The sequence below is a fragment of the Momordica charantia genome (genome assembly GCF_013281855.1).
Source record: "Momordica charantia cultivar OHB3-1 chromosome 1 unlocalized genomic scaffold, Mcharantia_2.0 BLBB01000001.1, whole genome shotgun sequence".
NCBI classification, from domain to species: domain Eukaryota; kingdom Viridiplantae; phylum Streptophyta; class Magnoliopsida; order Cucurbitales; family Cucurbitaceae; genus Momordica; species Momordica charantia.
Window position 1 is genome coordinate 17,089,629 of NW_028275157.1, and position 25,031 is coordinate 17,114,659.

The 25,031-nt window shown below is 32.8% G+C and overlaps 4 protein-coding genes across 4 annotated transcripts; all 4 read left to right on the forward strand.

The window, feature by feature from the left end:
- The first annotated feature begins 732 nt into the window (after nucleotides 1–732).
- On the forward strand, nucleotides 733–4,345 carry LOC111005600 (WAT1-related protein At5g64700). The gene is made up of 7 exons (XM_022277161.2): nucleotides 733–916; nucleotides 1,019–1,081; nucleotides 1,185–1,301; nucleotides 2,332–2,575; nucleotides 2,658–2,816; nucleotides 3,096–3,247; nucleotides 3,944–4,345. Exons 1-7 carry the CDS (start codon nucleotides 735–737, stop codon nucleotides 4,086–4,088), a joined length of 1,062 nt encoding a protein of 353 aa, XP_022132853.1. The 5' UTR covers nucleotides 733–734; the 3' UTR covers nucleotides 4,089–4,345.
- Nucleotides 4,346–9,876: 5,531 nt separating this feature from the next.
- Nucleotides 9,877–12,483, forward strand: LOC111005601 (WAT1-related protein At5g64700). The gene is made up of 7 exons (XM_022277162.2): nucleotides 9,877–10,151; nucleotides 10,549–10,611; nucleotides 10,717–10,833; nucleotides 11,343–11,583; nucleotides 11,666–11,824; nucleotides 11,918–12,069; nucleotides 12,178–12,483. The coding sequence occupies exons 1-7, from the start codon at nucleotides 9,979–9,981 to the stop codon at nucleotides 12,314–12,316; spliced, it is 1,044 nt and encodes a 347-aa protein (XP_022132854.1). The 5' UTR covers nucleotides 9,877–9,978; the 3' UTR covers nucleotides 12,317–12,483.
- A 4,267-nt stretch (nucleotides 12,484–16,750) lies between these two features.
- LOC111005723 (uncharacterized) lies at nucleotides 16,751–17,650 on the forward strand. Its single transcript, XM_022277339.2, has one exon. It carries the CDS (start codon nucleotides 16,963–16,965, stop codon nucleotides 17,506–17,508), a length of 546 nt encoding a protein of 181 aa, XP_022133031.1. The 5' UTR covers nucleotides 16,751–16,962; the 3' UTR covers nucleotides 17,509–17,650.
- Nucleotides 17,651–20,007: 2,357 nt separating this feature from the next.
- On the forward strand, nucleotides 20,008–23,641 carry LOC148213356 (uncharacterized). The gene is made up of 2 exons (XM_088118685.1): nucleotides 20,008–20,363; nucleotides 23,111–23,641. Exons 1-2 carry the CDS (start codon nucleotides 20,142–20,144, stop codon nucleotides 23,426–23,428), a joined length of 540 nt encoding a protein of 179 aa, XP_087974811.1. The 5' UTR covers nucleotides 20,008–20,141; the 3' UTR covers nucleotides 23,429–23,641.
- Nucleotides 23,642–25,031: the final 1,390 nt, after the last annotated feature.

Here is a 25,031-nt window from a genome sequence, read left to right on the forward strand (position 1 = left end):
GAGAGACCGAATTGGTAGAGTAAAATAGCCAATTGGGTGCGCACTTTCATAGACTTGATCTGCTCTAGGAACGACCACCTTTACTTAACCAAATCAATGTGTGCTAGAGCCTTAACTCCGCCCGATCAAGCACGACCATCTCCAACAGAAATAGCAACGATCTGACATGCTCAACCGCTGGTCGGATATGCTGACACCCAAACCTATAAATTATGGGCCCCACTCTATAACCTGGTATCTGATTCTATCTTGGTTTTAACACTTTGGTCGAGCTTCTTATCGACTTGAGCGTCGGAGTGTTTGCCTCCTTGTACAGACCATTCTAGTTAAAAATCTTCCAGCTCGCTCTGGTACTTTAGCTCGCTCATTTGGTCTATCTCAATCTGGTCGGTTAGGACCGTACTTTGTTGCACAAACAACTTACATTATTGCAGTTAGAAATGCTAGAATTTCAACTTTGTATCTTTGTGTGGACAAAAAGAATATTTAATGTTAAAAGTAGGTTTAAGTTGGAGATGCACTTTGGCTGAGCCATTCAGATTACATTTAAATGCGTTACTAAAATATGCAATTTAATGGACAGTCACTCAAAGCGGAAATTAATTACTTGAAATGAAAAGAAGATTCTTGTATTGTATTTCACCTATATATTTTATTGAATGGTGAGCTTTGGTTCTGTTTGATTTTACTTAAACAACACACACAGCAGAAGGAAGAGAAGAGAATTGGGATTCATGAGAATGGAGTCAAAAACCAAGCCTTATTTTGCTGCCATTATCTTCCAAATCACTTTTGCTGGGATGAGTATTTTGTCAAAAGCTGCGTTTGCTTCTGGTATGAACACTTATATTTTCATTTTCTACAGGCAAGCTCTTGGAACTCTCCTCCAACTGCCTCTTACCATCATTTTCAAAAGGTAATTAAATACTAAATTTAAATTAGGATTCATAACTATATTCAATTCCTCTCTCTTTTGACCCTTTTTTTGGTTTTCCTTTTCCACGGATCATTATTGTAGAAAAGAAGTAAGTTGTTTATCAGTCGGTGAAGTGTGCAAGATCTTCATGCTGGCGTTTCTGGGGTTTGTACAATTATAAGGATTTTAATTCTCTGAATTAGACACATCTTTTTAAGGGTATTATCCATTTTACATAGTATTTAATTTCTGTATACAAAAATTGCAGGAGGACGTTGACTTTGAATGCTAATGGAATAGGCGTTAATTACACATCTGCAACTTTGGGCTCAGCAGCATTTAACATTGTTCCAGTCACCACATTCTTCTTTGCTTTCATTTTTAGGTACTAAAAACTAAACTGAAATCAATAGTGATATGCAAATATATCTGAATGTTTGCTTAACAATTTTGTTTTTAGTGTGACTTTTAGAAAGCATTGAACTCAGTAGAACATAATACCATGATTTTCAATTTTAAAAGTAGAGATCATGACCTGTTTTATTTTTTTTAGTACAACATATATGATGGAGATCAAACTCACAACATCTTTATTGGAGATATATGTCAATTAACATAGAGTTATTCTCGCTTTGACAGAATATGTTACTTTTTCTTTTTTTGTTTAAAAAATAATAATCATACCATTGGAAAGTCAGTCAATGATACACAAAGTGTAGTGGGGTGACCACTGCCCATATTTAATTTGAAACTTTACTATTCAACACATGTTAGAATGTTCCCTAGTGATCTAGTAGTGTAGAACTGTGACAGTTACATTGTTCCAACTCTACCAAATAATTTCTCCAAAATCAGATAATATCATAACCTGATGTGGAAGGTGTGGAAATATCTTGTGTGATTGTAGTACCTTGTAGATTTAATTTGTAGTTCCTTTTTTGTCATTTTATATTACAAGAGCAACTTCAATTTTTTTTTATAATAGAGAGTCGGAGCTTTACTCTCTTATTTCCAGAAGTACCTGCACCCGCCTCAAGGCTCGGATCTGAGAGACACCAAAGGTTTTTGGTATTAAGCTCATCAGAAAGTCCGAACACCTCTAAGTCAGGATAGTCCTTGCCAACTGGACTACTACGAGGGGATTACAAGAGCAACTTTTATAACTTTCAAAACCTCACCTTCACACATGAGTCACTACACCGTTTGGGGTAGTCAAAGAGAGTACTCAAAAAAATACTTAAATAAGATTTTCCCTTCAAAGTTTTGGGATTTGTTTCATGTTCCTCACTGCTCTACAACCTGAATCTATATTCATCCCCTGAACTATGATCCTATATATAAATTATAATGCAAGAATACATTTGTTTTGCTTAAGCCAACTCATCAAGGCTCCTATAATTACAATATGTTGACAGGATGGAGAAAGTAAACATGAGGAAGGCGAGTGGGATGGCAAAGGTTGGAGGCATACTGCTGTGCATTGCAGGAGTTGCAGTACTTGCATTTTACAAAGGCCCTTATATGAAGCCATTCTTCAATTATCACCTTTTTCAAACCCACCAAAAATCTCATCTTTCTAATTCCAACAAAACATGGATTATTGGCTGTTTTATGCTCCTCATAGCCTCCATTTTAATTGGTTTCTGGTTTGTCCTTCAGGTAATAAAATAAACCCTTTAATTTAGTTTCTCATCAAATTGCAACTTCTATATCTGCCACTGTTCTATATACACATTCTCAGGCTTTGGTAATGGAGACTTGCCCGTCTCCACTTGTGTTAACGTGTGGACAAACCTTGTCAAGTGCGATTCAGTCATTTGTTGTGGCCATTGCAGTGGAAAGAAACCCTTCTCAGTGGAAGCTGGGTTGGGACATTCGCCTCATTGCTGTTCTTTATTGTGTATGGACCTCTCTCTCTCCCTCTAGCTACAAGAAAAATAGGATTCAGCGACGAAAAGATTTGCTCGTCGCTCAAGTAAGGGATGGAAAGATATATATTTTTGTGGCCTAAAAAGTGACAAAAACCACTTTCGTCCCTTCCTTTGTGATGTGTTACTCTTTTCGTCGTTTTTTAAGCGACGAACTAAAAATTTTTGTTGAACAGCAGTTTTCTTCAATTGCTGTTCTACTATTTCTTTTTGCAAACCTCCTGTAACGGCCTACACAACTTTTACTGCAGGGAATTGTTGTGATCTGCATTGGAAACTATCTATCATGTTGGGTCATCAAGGAGAAGGGTCCAGTTTTCCAAGCTGTTACCACACCTTTGAATCTTGTTATGACACTAGTCGGCTCCCAGTTTCTTTTAAGCGATGGAGTTAGCCTCGGCAGGTACATGCTTGCATGATAAACATTACTTTCATCTATGTATTTTTTTTTGTTTGATATCTGCTTTTTAAAAAGAGTAGTTGGACAGGTAACAATTTGGCCAAAAATAATAGCAAATTTAGCACAAGCTAAAAACATTTGTAGATCATATAACACAATTTTCCTGCCCATCTCGTCTATAATGGTCTATCACTTATGTCTAATAGTGATATAAGTTTATTAGTGTATATCAGTGACATACACTTCTATTAATGATGTAGATGCCCACCCTACAAAATTGTCAATTGCAAAAAATCTTATTCCTTATGTAATATTTACAAATATATTGGCAAATCCATCTATCACCCATATTACAAATTTTCTTTTTGGTTTTTTAAATTTGATTAAGAATTCAAATGTATCTTTAAGAAATGTGAAAATTAAAGCATATTAAAGAACTGTGAGGAAGCAAACATAATTTTTAAAAGTAGAAAGAAAATGAAAAATGAAAATGCTATCCAATGGGTCTAAGTTATTCTATTTAATAAGAGAATTTTAGAATATAAAAAATTTGAAAGTCATGTTTAAATAGCAAAGTGTATGAACCTTTTGTTAAATAAAGAATCGCAAAATTAGTTCCAACCCATGGATTAGGTATACTTTTTTGTATAAAGTTTTTATTAATTGTTTGTTGTTTGTTTTGTTGTTGTGTTTTAACAGTATAATAGGTGCGGTGTTACTGGTTTTGAGCCTTTATAGTGTTTTGTGGGGGAAAAGCAAGGAAAAAAGTTGTGACAATACAGAAAGTAAGAATCAGGAATCAGTTTCAAATCCACCAGAAAAGGAAATTGCAATTCACATCTGAAACAAACTTTAAAGTGATCTCTTTTCTCATTTAAATTTTGTTGCCTTTTGTGTAACCTCAGAGTTGTATTAAGCATTTATAAATGTAAAATGAACTATTGATCACCCTGTGTAGTGTAGGGAACACTAAACTCTCATGGACTTGTATGTGTGATCAAGTGAAAGATGAAAAAGATTGTGAAGTTGATGGGTTCTAGTTTTAGAGGTTTAAATCCTTTTTATTTAAAAGAGGCTAAATAAAGAACTCGAGTTAAGAGAGATGATAGATATGTCATAATTTTTTTTTTTTAAAAAAAATAGATTTTGACGATCTAGAAGAACAGCTATTTTGATGTTTTTCCAAAGATGAGCGGCTGATCTATAGACTTATATAAAGAGGCGATTGTTGTTTAATTTGCGATCAAATGAACCAAATGAGAGAGGTAAAACCATAAACCCAAATCACATTTCTCCTCCTTGAGAGAGAGACATTCACACCCTCAGCAATGAAAACTTTGATTCTGACATGGAGCACAAATTTAAAGATTTTAAAAAGAAATGCTTAAATATCTCTCCCCATAAATGTATTATATGGTCCAACTGTTTTTGGTTATGTTGTTTGGAATATTTGGTTGGGGAGGAATAACCACTTCATGGAAGTTTCCAAATCAAAAGTTAAATTATTGGACGACATTAAAATTGTTGCTTCATCTTAGTCGTCAAAATCGCTTTTATTTATCTTAGACATTTTTTCTTTTTAAAAGATATCGGAACCATTTCATTAGAAGTATGTGAGAAACAAGAAAGGAAAGAGATATCATAATTACAAAAGATGGTACCATGTTGATGCAAGAACCATAATATCATCCCACAAAATAGAGGCCGACTTTGAGGAATCCGTGAAGCACCTGCTGTTGTGCTCCAACTAGACGAGCCAAAGGATCGAGCACCGCATTACACTAAAGAGTATTTCGTTTACTGCTACAGGGATTGAAGAAGGCTTCCATAATGAAGGCTTCTATATGTTCTTGGAGAGGCAGGATTAGATGGAACACAGCAAAAAGACGGTGCCAAAGTTGTGACGTGAAAGGGCAGTGCAAAAAGACATGATCCCAAGGTTTCAAAATCACAGCAGCAAAGGTGGCAGATGCTAGGATTAAGATACATATTCTGCATTCTAGCTTGGAGCTTCTCATGAGTATTGATCCCTCGGTGAATAACACACCAGATGAAGAATTTGCACTTCTTCGGCAAGTGTGGATCCCATAATCTGTCAAAAATTGGAGGGGGGCGAAAAGATGCCGTCGTGGGATAGCTTCCATATTAGGCGGTCGTCACCATAATGATCAGATGGGGTAGCAAAATTGGATGATAGTGAATTCCAGAGCTCTTCTTCTCGGGTGAACAGAGGCCTTCGAGGATATATGTCCCAAGAAAAATATCGCCACGCTTCCTGGACAGATATATGATGGGATAGAGATAAGGCATAAAAATGAGGGAGAGTTCTATAAAGGGGTCCCTGCCCTGTCCGGTGATGAGAAAGAGACCTGCCATTACCCACTCCCCAAATTGTAGATCTATTGAAGAAGTCAGACATTGACAACTTTTTTTTTTTTTTTTTTAATAAAAGAAGCACTTCATTAAAGAGAAATCAAGTCCCTTTTTTAGCCAGATTGTGCAGCTAAAGGGGAATACAAGAGTCAAAATTCCTAACTTCCTGAACTTAAAAGCTCTATGGGCAATTGCGTGAGCACAGCTATTAGCAGACCTTCCAATCTTCGTAATTGGAAAAGGAGTCGTCAAGCTGGAAACAACATGACATTCTAAAGATTGCACTACTTTTAATATTAAAAGCATTTAGTTTGTCAACTATGTATCAATCAAAAGCATATTACCACTACTTTTATTCGTAGAATAACAAAAAACAAGTATAAAATTTCATCAAGAGAAAGTACCTATACAAATAAATTTTGGGGGAGATAAAGGACTGTTTCATAGTTAGATCTTTGGTTTTTTTTAATTTTTTATCATAACATTATTTAGTAGCTAGATTCTCTATTAGCTCATATGGCACAAAGCAAATAAAAAATATGTGAAGACTTGCCCATCTCCGCTTATATGAAGCCACTGATCTTCAATTATCACCTTTTTCAAACCCACCAAAAATCTCATCTTTCTTCCACCAAAACATGGAATATTGGCTGTTTTATGCTCCTCACTGCCTCCATTTTAATTGGTCTCTGGTTTGTCCTCCAGGTAATAAAATCAATCCTTTAAATTAGTTTCTCATCAAATTGCAACTTCTATATCTGCCATTCTTCTTAATTCACATTCTCAGGCTTTGGTTCTAAAGACTTGTTGCACATCTCCACTTGTGTTAACGTGTGTACAAACCTTGTCAAGCAGTTTTCAGTCATTTGTTGTGGCCATATATTGCAGTGGAAAGAAACCCTTCTAAATGGAAGTTGGGTTGGAACATTCGCCTCATTGCTGTTCTTTATTGCGTATATGGATCTCCCAGCTCTTTCTTTCTCTCTTCTCTACGATTTCTTTTTGCAAAACCTACTGTAATAATATAATGGCCTACGACTTAACTACAGGGAATTTTTGTGATCTGCATTGGAAACTATCTATCATGCTGGGTCATCAAGAAGAAGGGTCCAGTTTTTCAAGCTGTTACCACACCATTGAGTCCGGTTATGGCATTAATTGGCTCCCAGTTTCTCTTAAACGATGGAATTAGCCTCCGCAGGTAAACATTATTTTCATCTATATATTTTTTTATTTGATATCTACTTTTTGAAAAGAGTTGTTGCATGTATAATAATCTGGCCCAAAATAGTAGGAAATTTAGTCCAAGCTAAAAAGATTTGCAGATATAACATAATTTTCCTCCCCATCAGCCTATAAATGGTCTATCACTTATGTCTAATAGTGATATAAGTTTATTAGTGTATATCAACGATACACATACGCGTCTATCAATGATATAAACGCCTACCCAACAAAATTGTCAATTGTCATACTTGAAAAATCTTATTCCTCAGCTTGTGTCACATTTAGAAATATGGCAAATCTGTCACCTATTACAAACTTTCTTTTAAAAAATTTGTTTTTTGTTTTTGAAATTTGGTTAATAATTCAAATATACCTTTAAAAAATGTGAAAGATATATAAAGGAAATTGTGAAGAAACAAGCCTAATGATATGATATAACACAATTTTCCTGCACATGCATCACATCTATTAATCTATCACTTACGTCTAATAGTCGTATAAGTTTATGTCTATCAATTCTTAGTTTTCAACCCAGGGATTAGGTACTTTTTTTTTTTTTTTATATAAAGTTAGTTTTTGTTGTTTGTTGTTGTGTTTCAACAGTATAATAGGTGCGGTGTTATTGGTTTTGAGTTTGTGGGGGAAACTAATTAAATTCTCATGGATGTGTATGTGTGAAGTGAAAGATGACAAAAGAATGCGAAATTTATGGGTTTTGGTTAAGGTTTAAATCCTATTTTCATTTAAAGGCGGATTTGCATGTTTATTTTATTTTAGTTTCTAAAATTATTTTTTCAAAGATAAAAAAAGAAAACACCTACGTGATTCGTTCAAAAGGTATGCGAGAAACATATAAAGATAAGGATGCTAAATGAAAGTGCTCCCATTTCTACTGCTTGAGAGAGACGTTCACACACTGATATAGATGAAAAGTTTGATTCTGGCTGAGCAAATAAGGGCTCATTTGGTAACATTCTCGTTTCCAATTTTCTTTAAGAAATCTAAGTATTTTTCAACTAATTTTGTTTCTTGTTTCTCCTTTTTTGGGAACATTCTCATAATTATAAAAAAAATTTTGGAAACAACCAAAACTAGTTTCTCTTTTCTTATTCCTACTTTCAATTTGTTCCAAAACATAAACAAGAACATTACCAAACGAATCCGAAGTGCTCTCGTTTCTCTTTTTAAATCTTTAAATTTGTACTCCCGGCTAGAATCAAAGTTTCTTATCGTTCACACCTTCTTTTAATTATAATGTTTTCACTATTTCTTTCCATTTGAGTGGTTTCACATAGTTTCTCACACATACAAATGAAACAATATGTCACCATATATTTGAAATTTTGAGAAAATTTATTTGATTTAGAATAAGATATAAACACCCCTTTTGTTGCTTAATTTTAGAATAAGGTTTTAAATGATTTTTATGATGGGTTCTTTTATTTATCTTGGACATTGATAACTTTTTTTTCTTTTTTTTTTTTTGATAAAAGAAGTACTTCATTAGAGAAAAATTGAGCGTAGCTATTATTAGCAGCCGTTCCAGTCTTTGTAATTGAAGTTACTCCATGAATCTCCATCGCCAACCCATTGAACTTCAGTAAGATCGCTTCCTTCCTGAAGCATCAAATCTGCAATTTCAAACGAAAATCCTTAATAAATACAAGCCATTATATATGTATGCTCTGCGAGGTTGGACCTTTTCTTTTTTCTTCTAAACTAACAAGTCACTTGTAATAATACAATATAATAGGGATTTAATTTAGAAAAGGAGTCGTCAAGCTGGAAACAACATGACATTCTAAATTGCACTACTTTTAATATTAAATGCATTAGTTTATCAACTATCTGTCAATAAGCATATTACCACTCTTGATCCAAAAAAAAAAGCTGTTTTGTTTGCCTTTTTATAGATTTATAGATTCTCCATCAGCTCATATGGCACAGTGCAAAATTATAAAATATGTGTTGTTGAAATAATTTTCTATGTGTATTGCATAAGAACCCTTAATTTCATGTATAATGGTGTCCGCTAATAATGCGAAGTGCTCAATCAGAATCTTTGAATCATATTTTTTGGTATGTTTTTTGGCATCTTAGCTTTCGTATAGATTGATGTATACTTTCACTCAACAAATTCCGTTACCTCAAAAGGTTGATGCTTTTATTGAAGAATGGCTACAATGATTGTGGACCAAACCCATCGAAGCCAAATTTAAAGTTTAATGTAGTTGCAGCTATCATTTGGTATTTTTTACTTGAAAGGAATAGACAAATTTTTTAGCTCGTAATGGAAGAAATTGTTTGATCTGCATCAAATTAGTTCAAAAATCTACTTTGTTTTTTAATTATAATATCGCCATATTATCCTGGAGTACTTTTATATGAAGCCTCATTTTTATATATGTATGCATCTTATATAAGTGAATAAAAAGTTGTTTCTTGTAATAATATTGAAAAAATGGAACCCCTTTTAACTTCCACCAAAAACTTCAAATCAGCTGACTTTCCTAGTTCACAAAATCATCACCTTGGAAAGATAAGGTACCTAATAGACATGGACTACTCCTTCTCAAAATCAATTAATTTTGAGATGGAATCCATGAATATTAATATGGTATCAGTTCAAAAAACTCAAACGAGCATCTGGTCCAAAAAAAAGTCCAGCCAAGTTCGATGAGCCAAAAGAGCCACGATCTTGAGGGGCTAAGGATCCATAGATATAAACTACTCCTCTTATTGTCAATTTGTTTTGAGATGGAACCTCATGAATATTAATAATTTCCACCATCTCTTTGAACTGGAGTGTGTTTATTTAGCCTTCTTCTCTCGTATGTTTCTCACTTGCTTTATTTAATGAATGATTTATCGCCCTTTCCAAAAAAAAAAAAAAATTCCACTAAAGACTTATTTCATTTATAAATGAAGCACTCACAAAGCTTCACTTCTCTTTGCTGAATAGAATATTTTATTTTCAATGGCTGAGAGTTAAAGTGGATTTGAAATATAACGAAAAGGGCAGATGCTCTTGTTTGCCTATTTTATTGAGTGATGAGCATTATAACATTTGGCCTTGTTGGTTTTACCTAAGCAGAAGGGAAAGGGAAATCAGTTTTGTTTGGTTTCATCAAAATATGGAATCAAAGAGGCCTTATTTTGCTGCGATTGTTTCCCAAATCATTTTTTCTGGGATGAGTCTATTGTCAAAAGCTGCTTTTGCTTCTGGTATGAATACTTATGTTTTCCTTTTCTACAGGCAAGCTTTTGGATCTCTCTTCTTACTGCCTCTCACCATATTTTTCAAAAGGTACTAATAACTAATTACTTTTTCTTTTGATTTAATTTATTGTATCTAATGAGTTAATTAACCATGGTTCCTTAACCAATTATTTCTGGCTATTTCTTATCTTTCGTCGTTTCGTCGTTTTCACCATGGTTACTTTTTCTTTTGATTTAATTTATTGTTGCTCGGTGTGTTTCTTTGCATTGTCGTTACTATAAATTTGACTAAGAACTCAAATATGTGTTTCTTTACATTGTCATTACTATAAATTTGACTATGAACTCAAATATGCTTTTAAGAAAAGTGAAAAAAATTTTAAAAACGAAGAAACAAAAAAACGAAATTGTTATCGAATTTGTCTTTATTATTGTTTGTTCCTCTCCCATTAATTTCATTAATTCTCCTTTTTCATGGATTGTAGAAAAGAAGTAACAAGTTTATCACTAGGGGAGATGTGGAAGAATTTCATGCAGGCCAGTTTGGGGTTTGTAGAATTACCTAGTTCTTTTTTTTTTTTTTTCTGCTCTGAATTTGAGATTTTTCGAGGATCATTTTGACGAATCATTTTCTTGTTTAAAAAAAAGTGCAGGTTTACGCTGGCTTTGAATACTTACGGGATAGGTGTTAATTATACGTCTGCAACTTTAGGTGCTGCAGCATTTAATTGTCTCCCTGTCACCACATTCCTCTTTGCTCTTATTTTAAGGTTATAATCCATAACCTTCTCCTAATCAATTGGAAAAGCTCTCTCTTTTATTTTTTATAGCTGAAAATGTGAACCATGTAGATTATGGGTATATACATGAGGACATATCCAACTGTATGATGTTTTTTTTTTACGAAATCAAAAGTAAAACTTTATAAACTAGTTTATGCTTAAAATGGACAATATCATACTATTATAAAAATATATAAAGATGTTATTTATCCCGGCAGGCCTCTTTTTAAGTTCATTTTTTTCCCAAAAAAAAAAAAGAAGAAAAAAAAAACAACTCATTGAGACATTTTTTTTTTCAATCTGCAATAATTTCTTAAGATAATTGGTTCTTTTAGGCACTACTAGTTTTCTATTATTTCCTTAAAAAATTCTTTAAAGCAAATGACACTCACCACCCAAATGATCAACTTTTGACTCACATATTTATATAGTTCTAAATTATACTTTGAGTCGAGAATATTTGTTTGCAATTGCAATTGCTTGTGTTGTGTTGATAGGATGGAGAAAGTAAACATAAGGAAAACAAGTGGGATGGCAAAGGTTGGAGGCATAGTGCTGTGCATTGCAGGAGTTGCAGTACTTGCATTTTACAAAGGCCCTTACATGAAGCCACTCTTCAACTATCACCTTTTTCAAACCCACCAAAAATCTCATCTTTCTTCCCACAAAACATGGATTATTGGCTGTTTTTTCCTTCTCGTTTCTTGCATTTCATGGGGTTTGTGGATTGTCCTCCAGGTAATTAATTTATCAATTAACTCACCCATGCAACTTCTGTATATACCATTTATAATATATGTATATATATATTTATTTTCAGGCTTTGGTTCTAAAGACTTGCCCATCTCCACTTGTGTTAACGTGTGTACAAACCTTGTCAAGTGCGATTCAGTCATTTGTTGTGGCCATTGCGGTGGAGAGAAACCCTTCTCAATGGAAGCTGGGTTGGAACATTCGCCTCATTGCTGTTCTTTATTGCGTATGGAATATGGATGATAATATATATATATGAGATTTCTCTCTGATCTCTTAATGCTTATTATTTTGTGAAAAGTCTAAAACTTTGTGACAGGGAACTTTTGTAATTTGCATTGCCAATTCTTTGTCAAGTTGGGTCATCAAAAAGAAGGGTCCAGTTTTCCAAGCTGTTAACACACCCTTGAATCTCATTTTTACACTAATTGGTTCAGAATTTCTCTTAAATGATGGAGTTAGCTTGGGAAGGTAAATACTTAATTAGGATCAGATGATGGAAAGATTTCATTACATTGATTGTTTGAAGTTTATAATTTTATTTAATTTAATTGGTGTTTTCTTTGTTGTGTTGAACAGTATAATAGGCGCCATGTTGCTGGTTTTGAGCCTCTACAGTGTTCTATGGGGGAAAAGGAAGGAAATGAGTTGTGGTAATACAGAAAATAAGAGTGATTCAGCTCCACAAGAAAAGGAATTAATTGTACATCACATCTGAACTAGACATTCATATGGAACAGACCATCCACTCAATAATTCTTTGTTTTTAAAATAAAGTTCTTCCAATTGTCTAATACGTTCATTCCGCTACCCAACTTTAGTTATTTCTTTAGTCATTTAAGCGTTCATTTTTATTCTTATATTTTCAAATTTTGTTCATTTTAATCCTTGTAATTTTAAAATATTTATTTTAGTTCTTGTACTTATTTGTAAAATTTTAACACAAAATTTATACCAAATGAAAAATCATCCATACAAATTCGTAACTCTATTTTCAAAAAATTTAGTGAGCAAAGTGTCCTATTACAATTTTTTTTAGAATGACATGTGGGGGTGAAGGATCGAATTGATTGAAGATATATGTCAATTACCGCTGACCTATGCTCACTTTGACTGTTATGCTACAACTTAATTGAAAGAAATGAGATAAAAATGAAAATGAAACGACTAACATATTCATTTTTTTTCTTAAAGTATAAGAATGAAAATAGAAGTTTTAAAAGTATAATGACTTAAATAAACCAAAGTTAAAATTACATACTAAAATGTCTAAAGTAAAAATAGATGGATCATAATAGTAATTAAGCCTTTAATGTCTTTGGAGGGCTGTTTTAGAAACTTATTTACACAAATGTCTAAAATTTTCTAATTTTACACTTTTAGACTTCTGCACGTAGGATTTTATTTTAATTCCGATTTTACCTTATTTATTGCATTTATTATTACAGGTATTTGTTTTTTTTTAAATATAAAATATTTAATTCCATAAATTATTATCACAATCATTTAATTATTGTGGGCCTCATACTAATTTTCAACACAAATCCCTTAATTCACTCCTTCAAAACCTTAATTTACTCCAAGATTGATCCACTTATATATCCGCATATATACATTCAAAAATCACTATAGTATATATATCCGCATATCCGCATATATACAAGTTTTGTTATAAGATATATCCACTTATATATCCGCATATATACATTCAAAATCGTTATAATGTTAGCTTTATGGCTTCAATCAAATCAAATATTTTGATGATCACAAACAAAGTATAAACTAACAATTTGAGTGTTTCAAAGTGTTCATAGTGTAGAGCTCGAAAAGACAAAACAAATGTCTGTCAAATCATTCAAATCGGAGTTTAAACGAAGAAGTTATGGTCAAAACAAGTTAGGAGAAAAATTCTACGTAGTGGGTGACGTGGACAAATCCTAGATGGTGGGTGACATGGACAAGTGGACCGCTTAGAAGTTGACATGTGGCATCAAGAGGACATACTTATGCTGACGTGGCATCCAACAATCGAACAAATGAGAAGATGACATGTGGCGCTTTCAATCTCCACAAATCAATTTCCACCAATTTCTCTCAATCTCCTCAATCACTCTCAATCTCCTCAATCACTCACAATCTCAATGATTTCTCAATCTCCACCAATTTCTTTTAATCACCATAATTATGTTTTCATTTCATTTCCTTACCTCACATCTTAATCTATACCATTCATCCTTTGTTGCCCTAAATCCAATGGCCAAAATTCATCATAAAAACTCTATTTAAAGCCACCAAATTCCATCATTCTACACACCAACTATCAAATCAAAATCATTTGTTTTCAAATTCTCCTCTCAACTTTTGCAAAATCTTCATTCTCTCCTACACATAACTTGCTCAATTTTTTTTGTGAGAGATTCATTAGAGTGTGGCTTTTTAGCCATTACTTTGGTGCAAAATTTGTGTAATCTACTTTGTTTTTTAATTCTATATTTTCAAATTGGGTTTTGTATTAAGGTGTGGGTGCACCTTGGGTTGTGAGAAAAGTAAATTGGTTGGATCCTGAACCAGTAAAAAGGATTTTAGGTTTCTCTTTAGCCTAGGACAAAAAGAGTGTCGATCGGTTTGGTTCTCACCCATTAAGAGAGCCACTGCAGTAAAATACCCAAGAAGGAGTCTTGGGGAGTGGAGTAGGAATTTCCGAACCACTATAAAATTTCTCGTGTCACCACTCTCTTCTCTTCTCTCTTTTAAATTCAGTATTTACCTACTTTGAATCTTGGTAGATTGCATATAGGTTTACTTAAATATTTTGCTCAATGTTTCCTCTTCTTGTTAATCTTCTTTTATTGGTTGCATAATTGTTTATTACTTTAAATTTATTTTTAATTTTCAAAAAGTGGTAAGCAACCCTATTCACCCCCCTCTAGTGTTGCCATTCGATCCTACATATAATATATATCTGCATATCTGCATATCTGCATATATACAAGTTGAGTTATAAGATATATCCTAATCAAACTCACAATAATATATATCCTCATATATACAATAGTTCACACGAAATCAGAAATCGAAAACAACCGTTGGAATGCAAACCTTTCAATCGGGATAAACGAAGACGAACTGCTCTGGCGATGGAGAAAAATGGAGGCAACTGGAGATGAAGGCGGGCAGACATCGACCGGAGAAGGAGGAAGGATGGAAATCTCCTCTCGAATGGGATAAACGGAGAAAAGCGACGGAGAAAAACGGAGCCCGCTGGAGAGGAAGGCAGACAGAGATGGACGATCGGAGAAGAAGAACGGACGGTCGGAGGAAGAAGAAAGGGGTTTCGAAAATAAATGGTTTTGAGGATTTTTGGGCTTTTGGGATTTTTTTATTTTGGAAACTATAATTAAGTACAGGGATTTAAATTGTAACCTTCCAATTTACAATTTTTAGATTTAAAAAATTATTTAATATTGAGGTAGATCCTTAAAAGGATATATTAGTAATTTGTCTGATAGGTAACATCCTAATTAGTGTTGTTTCACGACAAAAGTATAAATTTTATACATTTCAATCCTTTTATATAATTATGATTCATAAATAGGTTATCAATGTGCTAATCCTTTATTTTATGCCAAATCGAACATAGTTCAAATGGTTAAGACACCGATCTCTGAGCAAAAGATCATGAGTTCGAACTCCACCCCCAAACAAGGAATTAGGACTGTTGGCATCACATAGGCTAAATGAGTAATTTAACCTATTATTTATCCACTCCTCTTTTATTTTCTTTTTTCGTCCCTAACATATCTTGATTTTCCTCCTCTCATGGTTGGTAGAAAATAATTAGTTTGCAATAGTTATCCTATCAATATCTTAAACTACTATATATATTTTTAAATATAACGTCATGGGTAAATAGAGATTCGAATTCATCTCGTTCATATTGGTACATTTAAACTACTCTTTTCAATTCAATGTAAAAAATGAGTCGATTATATTGTTAAAATACTATTAGTTTATGATATTGTTAAAATACTATTAGTTTATGGGAAATCAAATGAAGTTTTGTATTAAGAAAGAATTAATGATCCCTTACACGATCATCAAGGTATTTATATACCTTTGGAGCTTAACAAACCAGCTCAACGGCTAGTTAACGGCTAGTTTCGTGCTTAACTAAATACTAACTACCTTTCTAGTAACTAACAGCTTACTACTTAGGTAGTTAGTTACATTAGTTTATTATTGATTAAAAATATTTGAAATACTCACATATTACATTATTGGGTGTTCAATTATTACACTCAAAGTCATCCTAACTAACATCATTATAGTTTAAATAAATTTGGTTAAATGCTTTAAGAAAAAAAAATTTGGTTAAATTACAAATTTGATCTCTGTAGTTTCAATTTTGTTTCAATTTTGCTCTATAATTTGAATTTAGTTTTAATTAACTTGATCCATTAAAAATTACTGTTCGATCTGTATAGTGAGGTTTCAATTTCATCTTGATAGTTTGATCTTTAATTATCACATTTCCAACTTGGTTTGGTAATGAAGAATCGGTCATCTCCACTTGTGTTAACGAGTGAAACCCTTAAATCTCATTTTCACACTATTGGGCTCCCAATTCATTTTAAAATGATGGAGTATTTCTAGACGTAAATTATATATAAAAATTCAGTTTTGAATCGCCAATAATTGATACCTATCCGTGATAAAAAAAAACATGAGTTTCAATCTTCCACCCCACTTATACTAAAAAAAAGTACAATATTGAATTAACAAAAGCAATTTTAAGCATGATTTAGTAGTTAATCCACTAAATCAATTTGATGGAGAAAAGTAAGATACTTGATCAAAAAGACATTGTTGTCTTGTAGACCGCAAAAATAAAGTAAATAGGTAATTAAAAATAAATTAAGGTACATTTGGGACATTTTCTATGGATTATGTTTAACAAATTAGAAAATTAATTTTAGAAAAATTTAAAATCACTTAAAATTAATTTTTAAAGTATACTCCAATGATATTTTTAAAAATCAATTCTACTCGAATATCTTTTTTTCAAAACCCCTGGTTCTGAAATCACTCCAAAAAAAAAAAATACCATAAATTTCAATTTCATATCATTTTGCGGGGAAGAGCCCCAAATCGGATTATATCACCAAATTACCAACACATTTAATTATTACACGGAAGTTTGAAGATTGAAATTGTCCTTGAGAAAAACCCCCAAATCCGGCAGTCCCCACTCGCTCACGGATTCATCCAATCCCCAAATTTCTCACTCGCCACTTCCCAGTTCCCAGTTCCCATCCATCTACCCTGGCACAGAGCTGCTCTGGTTTGCTCGAAGAGTGCCCATCAATGGCTGATTTGGAGAGCCAGCCCCGGCAGCACCCATCGATCTTCAAGGACACGGCCCTCCAGGCCCTGAACACCATAATCCAGCTCCATTTCGAGAAGACCCTCGAGAAGAAACGCGCCATAGATCTCCAGAAGAAGCACCTCCACAATCTGTTCCAGCTGTTCTTCATCTTCCTCGGCCTCATGTTCCTGGCCCAGTCCCTGTCCCCTCGGCTCCAGTGCCGCCACTCCTGGATCCCAATTTCTCTCCTCTCCGTTTCCCATCTCAGCTTCTACGTCTCCGTCGCCCACACCCTCCGCTGCATCAACGGCTTCAAGTACCAGCGCCGCTGCCACAAGCTCACTCTCGGCCTCGCCACCCAGAAGCTCAGGGAGATCAAGACCTCCTCCTCCGCCGCCGACGACGACGAATTCGAGATTCACTACCAGGAGCCGCCGGAGAGCTACTTGGGTAAGTTCAAGAGGAATTGGGCTCTGCATTTTGGCTTCTTGATCTTCATCTATGCCTTTATGATCTCTTCCTCTGTTGTTCTCCTCTGTTCTTGACCGATTTTTCCATTCCTCCCTGCTACTGGAATTGGAACGCATTTTGATTTTCGTCTTTTTTGTTTCCAAATTCATGCTTACATAATGCCAATTACCAATTTATTTTGTTTTTGGGTAATCAATCTTGGAAAATTTTTTTGAATTTAGAAATGCATTTTGAAGTTTTGTTAAAGTATTGTGAAGAAAGAGGTAGTCAAAGTGATGGTTGAAGAAACAAAGGGGGGATAAATAGTTGATTGGAATTTCAGGCTCTGTGAAATGTGAAATACGATGGTGGTCAATGAACTTTATGACTTTTGTGGAAGCTTTTCAGAGTTAATGGGGGTCATTTCAATGCTTCCTTTTGGGTAAATTTTTCATTTTTAGCTTTTTCACTTTTTGTGTTTGATTGTAAGATGTATGTCCTTTTATTTGTTTCATTTTAATTTATATATATGTTTATAATTACATTCGTTTATGTAGTAAAAAAAAAAAACATTCGTTTAGTCTTGTATTAATTCTTAAATTAGTGAGATGAGCTTAGGACTTGTTTTGTACTATGTGTTGATTGAATTTAATTTTGAAATATTTATTTCTGGCCGGATTTGAAATTGTAAGGTAATGATAGGATTTCATTGTAAAGTTTGTATGGATTGGGAACTAAATTTGCGATCTTTGTTCAGTCCATCAACCATAGGGCAGGGTTGGGAAGATCACTAATAAGCACTCGTTGATCTATCCTCAGGTTGCCGACTAAATTTATAATTTTTATTTGTATCTCAGATCCATAGAATAAACTCATCTAACTACAAGAATACCCTATCACAACCACAAATCCTAAAATTAAAATTATATTAAAAGAAAACAAGAATTTGCTTTAACTATGGGTATTAATTTGAAAATTTGCAATACAATTCACATTTCCATACTTACACATATACCAACCCTATTTTAATCTGTCAAATATGAGAAATGTTTAAAATATTTTGCACGCATATTAAGATGTTTTACACAATTTTCTTTTCAGTCTCGTATATCACTTATTTACATTTATCAGGCTATTAGTGATATGAGACTATCACTGCTAAACACACGAGTTTTATAGTATATCACTGATAGACTTGTATCATTGAGAATATATTAGCAATACGAGACAATTGTTAATTGACTCTATCAACAATATGAGTCTATCACTAGTAGGCATAAATCAATAATATAATATAATTTATCAATAGTAGACTCATAGTACTGATAGACTCTATCGGTGATATAGTTTGTTGTAATTGATAGACATTATTTCAAGGTCATAAATAGTTTTTTTTGTTGTGAGTGGGGTTGGTCGTCTTTTTTCTTACAACTGCCTCGACGTCTATCAATGATACAAGTGATGTAGTATATAACGGATACACTAATATCCCACTCTATTATCAACACGAGTCTATCACTAAATATATGTTTCAAAACTATTTCAGTATTTTTTTATGAGTGGGGTTTGGGCTGAATTTTTTATTATTATTTTTGCTCTATTTGAAAATCTAGAGCGTTGCTTCTGTATTTGCAATTAATATATAACTTGTTTTGCCACGTACGTAAATGATAGACTATTTAATATGGGTCTTATCATTTTTTTAGTACAACACGTGAAAGTGAGGATTCAAACTTACAATCTTATAGTCATAAATGATACCTTAACTAGTTGAACTATACTCGAGCCAATTAATATGAACCTATCATTGATAGCCTACTAGTAAAATAGTGTATCATTATAGACTTATATACCACTCCATCATTGCTATGTGTCTATCATTGATGATTGATATTAGTCTATCACAAATAAATTCTATTAGCCTCTATATGAACCGTTTCAGCAAAATATTTTAAATATGGTTTGTTGGATGAATTAAATATACGGAAATCATGTGGTAATGGTGCCCACGATTTTAATTATAAGCAGCCCACAAACTTTACTTCCATGCTTTTATGAGCCCATCACAACCAAAATATCATTGAACACTAAATATGCATTTAATATAAATTTCATAATTTAGGAATTTAATTGATACTCCATAAATTTCATAAACAAAAATAGAGTTGGAAAGTAAATATTTTGAATCTTTTTACTTCTTTTGGTGTAAATATTTGAGAGATTTTTGGGTAATTGAAAAATGGGATTTTGCATAAAGTTTAGCATACAAAATTACGCATCCCAAAATAATTGTGGCGATGCCCATTTCCAATATGCCAACCTGTAACCTATATTAATAATTATAACACACAACAAACAAACAAACCCATTGCTCAAAAATGGCATAATATTCCCAAACCGCCCCTCTTCGTTCTCCTCAACTCAACCTTCTTATTAAAACAAGAAAAATAAAAACCATTTTTTTAATTTCAACTATTTTATTCAATGATAATAATTATATATATATAAAAAAAAAAAGGGAATATCCCAAACCCCCCATTTACAGCCTGTGACTATATAAATACATTATAAACACATATGTACGCATAAATTTTTTCATAATTGTTTTTGTTTTCGTTTTTGCTCTTTTTCGTTGTCCCAATCCCAAATTGCCGAAATCCCTCTTTATAAATTATTTAACCCCATTTTCTGTCTGATTCACTACTTTCATTCATTCGGAGGGAGAAAGATGGGAGCTTGTGCCACTAAGCCGAAGGTTCTGAAGACTGACTCCGGCGAGGCTCCGGCTCCGGCGCCGGAGCCTGCTCCTGAGGAGGAGGCGGCGGCCGGCGGTGGAGCGGTCGCTGAATCTAAAGTGGAGAATGGTGGCGACGGTGAAGCGGCGGTGATCGGCGATGATGACAAGGTGGATTCTAAGTCCCGCTCTCTTGGCAATTTGTTCGATAATCAGGTATATATGTAAATATATACGTATTTTCTTTTCTATTTCTATGGGCATTTTAATTAATTTGTTTGATCGACGGGATTTTTGGATTCAAGATTTTTCTGAGTCTGTTTGGATGGTGAGAAAATGAGAGAGAAAAAGAGAAAAGAAAATTATTGGGGCTGGAAAAATTAAGAATCTCGATGGAACTTGTGTCCTAATGCAAATGGTGGTTGTCTTTTTCCTTTCATTTGCCTGTTTCTTTACCCTGTCACCTGCCACTTTTTTTTTTTTTTTTTTTTTTTTTTTACCATCTTTTAAATTATTTCTTGGACATTTCTGTGTAACCAACCAAACGGCGGAAAATAGTTTCTTTTGTTTTTCTTTTGTATAAAAGATGTGTAATCATTAAAAAAAAAGGAAAAAGAAAAACTATTATTGCTAAATAGTGTGATCTCCAATTTCAAAATTAAATTAAACGACTCTTGGGGGAAATGTGTTATATATTTGAAATTTTATTTTTGGACTTTTTAAAATGACGTAATAAAGTGGGCCTGGTACTATTTATTTTCTTAAGTAGTACTCTTCAAAAAAAAAAAAAGTAGTAGCAAATTAGTTTTTATTTGACTGCAAATGCATAGATAACTTTTTACACAAACATTAACTACTTTGGAATATAGATTGATGTAACGTTTTCTAAAATAAAATTGTATGTTAAGGTTTTTTCCCTTTTAAAATTTCAACATAATATAAAGAAGAATTATATGAAAACATATCTTTTAATTGTATAAGAAAAAGTAAATAGATTTTAAAAAATCCATGTAAATATGTATCTATTAGTACAACAAATATGAAGATTTTAAAAAAATGTGGGGAATTAAACTTTTGACCTCAAGAAAATGAGTAGGTACTTGGCTTATTTTGGTAATCCCAAATATTTTAAGAATTTATTATATATGATGTACTTGTCATTATTAATCTACTCGCTTTAATCCTAGACAACGAGTGAGTTAAAAACTGCTTTTCTTAGGTAACATAAGTGTGACTTAATGATTAATTAAGAGTAAGACATCTACTCTCTTTTGAAGTTTGAATAAAGAAACAAAAATTTCAAAACATTTTTAAAGTTTTGATAGAAACAAAAAACTTTTTTTTGTTGGATTTGTAAGGTGATTGCAAACAAAGTCTCACGTTGGTTAAAGAAGGAAATGATCATGGGTATATAAGACAGGATCATTATCTCCATTGGTATGAGACTTTTTGCATGAAACAAAAAACAAAGTCAAACGAAAATATCATACCATGGTGGGAGATACTTGGGGTACTGTTGTCTTTGAATTTTTTTTTTTTTTAAAAGATCGAAATTCTACGTTTTGATTTTATAAATTAACCTAAGAAATAGTACAAATAAATATAGATTTTATTTTATAAAAACAAAGACATGAAACCAAATGAGCAATCGTTTTCGACCACTAGTGGGGGGCAGTACGTGGGCGTGTGTGTTGGAAAAACAAGAAATAAAAGATACCATAATTTTGTTTTGTTTTCCATTCATTTCTTTTCTGTCGATGTTGGGTTCTAAAAAATAAAATAAATAAATGCTGTCTGCCTTTTATCCACCTTTTTTGGCCAAACTCCTTTGTCTCTCTACTTATTATTACAACTATGCTTCCTCAACCAAGGGAAAATCTTCTTTTTTTTTTCTTTTTTGTGTAATTTATATTAGATGTAAAATAGAGAAAAAAAAATAGTCAGCAAGAATCTGAATTCCTGAAGAGATTGTTATTTTATGTCTTTTTTCCTAATGTCTAAAATAATCTTTTTTTTTTTTTTTTTTTTTTTTGTGTGTTGTGATCAACAAGAAAAAGTAAATAGAAAAGTTTTGTAAATGAGAATTATATAGACGAACTCATTGGGCCAGAGCAATATAGGTCCAAACCCGACTTTGGCCAAGCCCAATAAGCTTAAAGTGTTGTTTGAACCCAAGTTGGGCCAGCCCATCTTCTAAAAGCTAACCCTAATCCATGACAGTTCATTCAATCGATTTTTGGATTGAACATTTAAATGGAAAAGGATCCAGTACTATTGTGGTACCTGGATAACAAATGATTATTATGAAAATTTTGAATTGTATCCTTCTTTTTTTCTTTGAATTTTCAGTTCAAAAGAGAACGAATTTAACTGGATATCCTCATCAGTTAAGCTAGCTATACTCATAATGACATCCTTCACCCATAATTTAAATATATAATCAATTGACATATTATTCTTCTAAAAAAATGGTTATATATTATTTTAAGTTGACAATAAATGAGCAGTTTGATAGTATCAAAAAGCTATTTCCCATTTCTCTTCAAAATTAGAACTCTTCGAGTACATATTTAGAGAATGTAATATCAAAGATGTGAGATGAGAATTTGAACTTAAGATCTCATGGAGAAAGTTAAATACTTTTTAACCACAATCGACTATATTCTTATCGACTATATTCTTGAATTTAAATCAATATCTTTTGATTGTACTTTAATGAATTGTAGAGGAATAAAAGACCTATTGATAGATTTGTAGTCTTCAATTAAATTTTATAATTATGTGTTCTTTAGTAAATTTTTTTTAATATAAAGTTATTAGAACTTATAAAAGTTACTTCTACCATTTTAATTTTATCAAATGTAACTTTTATATACTTAAATTTATTGATGTAGTTAACCAAAAAGAAAAGCTTAATATTGGTATATCATTTTCTAATAATTTGGAGGAATATTATTATGCAGAGTGAAGGTAATAAGGAGCAGGAAAAGGAGAAAACAGGAGAGGATCCATCGGAGAAGCAAGAGCCCCCGCCAGAAACTGAAAAACAAATAACAAACCCACCGGAGCCGGAGCAAAAGACGAGTATCTCAGACGTCGCCGTGGACGACGACACAAATGAAGAGAAGCTCATGGTGGTTGCCATGGAAGAAACTGAGAAAAAAATCGAAACCCCATCTGAAGAGAGGAAGCAAAATGAAGAAAAAATGGAAGAGGAAGTTACCAATGAAACCGAGAAAGAAGTGAAGGTGTGTGGTGAAGAGAAAGTAATTGGTGTCTGATAATGTTTTTACCTTTTTTTTTTTGTCCTTTTTGTTGCATTGTTATTATATTTCAAACAGGGACACACCTTTTGGCTTTTGCATAAATCGTTAATTAATCCAATTAGAAGAGGAACCAAGATATATAACATGGGTTTGTCTCATTTCCGTCATATGTATTATGGGAAGGTAAAGATTTACACCTTATAATTTAATACTACTGTCTGTTGATCACTTGTTTTGTTTCTGTTTGAGTTTTCATAATTAATCTAATTACTAATATATCTATATATTTTATAGTTTAATTTATATAATCGAGGTATTTAAGGCTTTATATAAGATTTGATCATTAAAGATATGGAAATATCTCTGATTTTGCATTCATGGCTTCTGTAATGGGTGATCCATCCACTAAATCAATTGAGATATCTCATTATCTTCTAAATTTATTCACCTCTAAACAAAACTAAATTATTACACCCATCCCATCAACTCTAATCTCTCAAAAGGAACGTACCATATAATCCCTAAATAGTGCATTCTAGCCCCAGTAGGAACTTCTGTCTGTTGCCTTTAATAGATTAGAGTGAATCCACTAAAATTTTTAATCCAGTAAAAATATGTCATGTCAAAAAGTCAATAGGGGTTCTAACTACTAGTATACTAGGTGATATTAAAATAAAATACAACACTAACTATGTCTAATAAAATACAACACTAACTATGTCTAAAAATTTCTTGAGATATCTACCTAAAATAGTTTTCTTTAGAAGATGGTAATTAAATAAATATCTAAAGAAAAGCATTTACCAATATTTAACTTTTTCTTAGACTCCAAGAGATTCTAAGATTAATTAGAAGTATCCAGGAGATGTGAGATCCGAGCTTAGAAAAATTTATATATCGGGTCCCAAAGATCATTCTCCTGTATAAATAGGAGAGAATGGAGAGATGTCTCCATATATGGAATCAAGTGAAGTAAAGTGAAGAGATCAAGAGTAGTGAGTGAAGAAAATGAGCAAAGTTAGAGAATGGGAGAGAATTCTTTTCTTTTGTGCTATTTCCTTCTACAAATGCTAACTCATTTATTCTAACAAGTGAGTATATTTCAAATAATCTTTTTTTTTTTTTCGAGAAAGTGGTACTATTTCATTAAGAGGTATGTGAGAAACATACATACAAAAAAGAAGAGCCTAAAAAAAGCTGTCCAATTACAAGAAATGGTAGCTATAGAGTAATTACAAAAAAGATTTGATTTGGAGGATCAAGATGAGGCATTTATATTGATGTCCTCCCAAAGCAAAGCCTTAGATCTAATAATCTCCAAAAAAAATGCGATTGTTACGTTCCAACCATAGGTTCCACATAAGAGATCCAATGGCGTTACTCCAAAGGATATCGCGCTGGCTTTTGAGAGGCTTTGACAAAAGCTCGGTAATAAATTTATCAATAGTTCTGGGAAAAGTAATTTGTATCTGGAAAATATTTAGGATGTGCAGCCAAAGAGCAGTTGTGAATGGACAATGAAGAAATAAGTGATCTAAGGATCCGTTATTTTGATAGCATAGAACACACCGATTTGGAAAGCTTACCATTGATGGAAACCGAGCTTGTATCTTACCAA

Excerpts from the sequence above, each read along its gene's own strand:
- LOC111005600 (XM_022277161.2), top strand. The coding sequence starts at position 735 with ATGAGAATGGAGTCAAAAACCAAGCCTTATTTTGCTGCCATTATCTTC. Across the intron at positions 917-1,018 it reads CTTACCATCATTTTCAAAAG|AAAAGAAGTAAGTTGTTTAT; the intron begins GTAATTAAATAC and ends TCATTATTGTAG. Across the intron at positions 2,576-2,657 it reads GTTTCTGGTTTGTCCTTCAG|GCTTTGGTAATGGAGACTTG; the intron begins GTAATAAAATAA and ends ACACATTCTCAG.
- LOC111005601 (XM_022277162.2), top strand. The coding sequence starts at position 9,979 with ATGGAATCAAAGAGGCCTTATTTTGCTGCGATTGTTTCCCAAATCATT. Across the intron at positions 10,152-10,548 it reads CTCACCATATTTTTCAAAAG|AAAAGAAGTAACAAGTTTAT; the intron begins GTACTAATAACT and ends CATGGATTGTAG. Across the intron at positions 11,825-11,917 it reads TCATTGCTGTTCTTTATTGC|GGAACTTTTGTAATTTGCAT; the intron begins GTATGGAATATG and ends ACTTTGTGACAG.
- LOC111005723 (XM_022277339.2), top strand. The coding sequence starts at position 16,963 with ATGGCTGATTTGGAGAGCCAGCCCCGGCAGCACCCATCGATCTTCAAG.
- LOC148213356 (XM_088118685.1), top strand. The coding sequence starts at position 20,142 with ATGGGAGCTTGTGCCACTAAGCCGAAGGTTCTGAAGACTGACTCCGGC. Across the intron at positions 20,364-23,110 it reads GCAATTTGTTCGATAATCAG|AGTGAAGGTAATAAGGAGCA; the intron begins GTATATATGTAA and ends ATTATTATGCAG.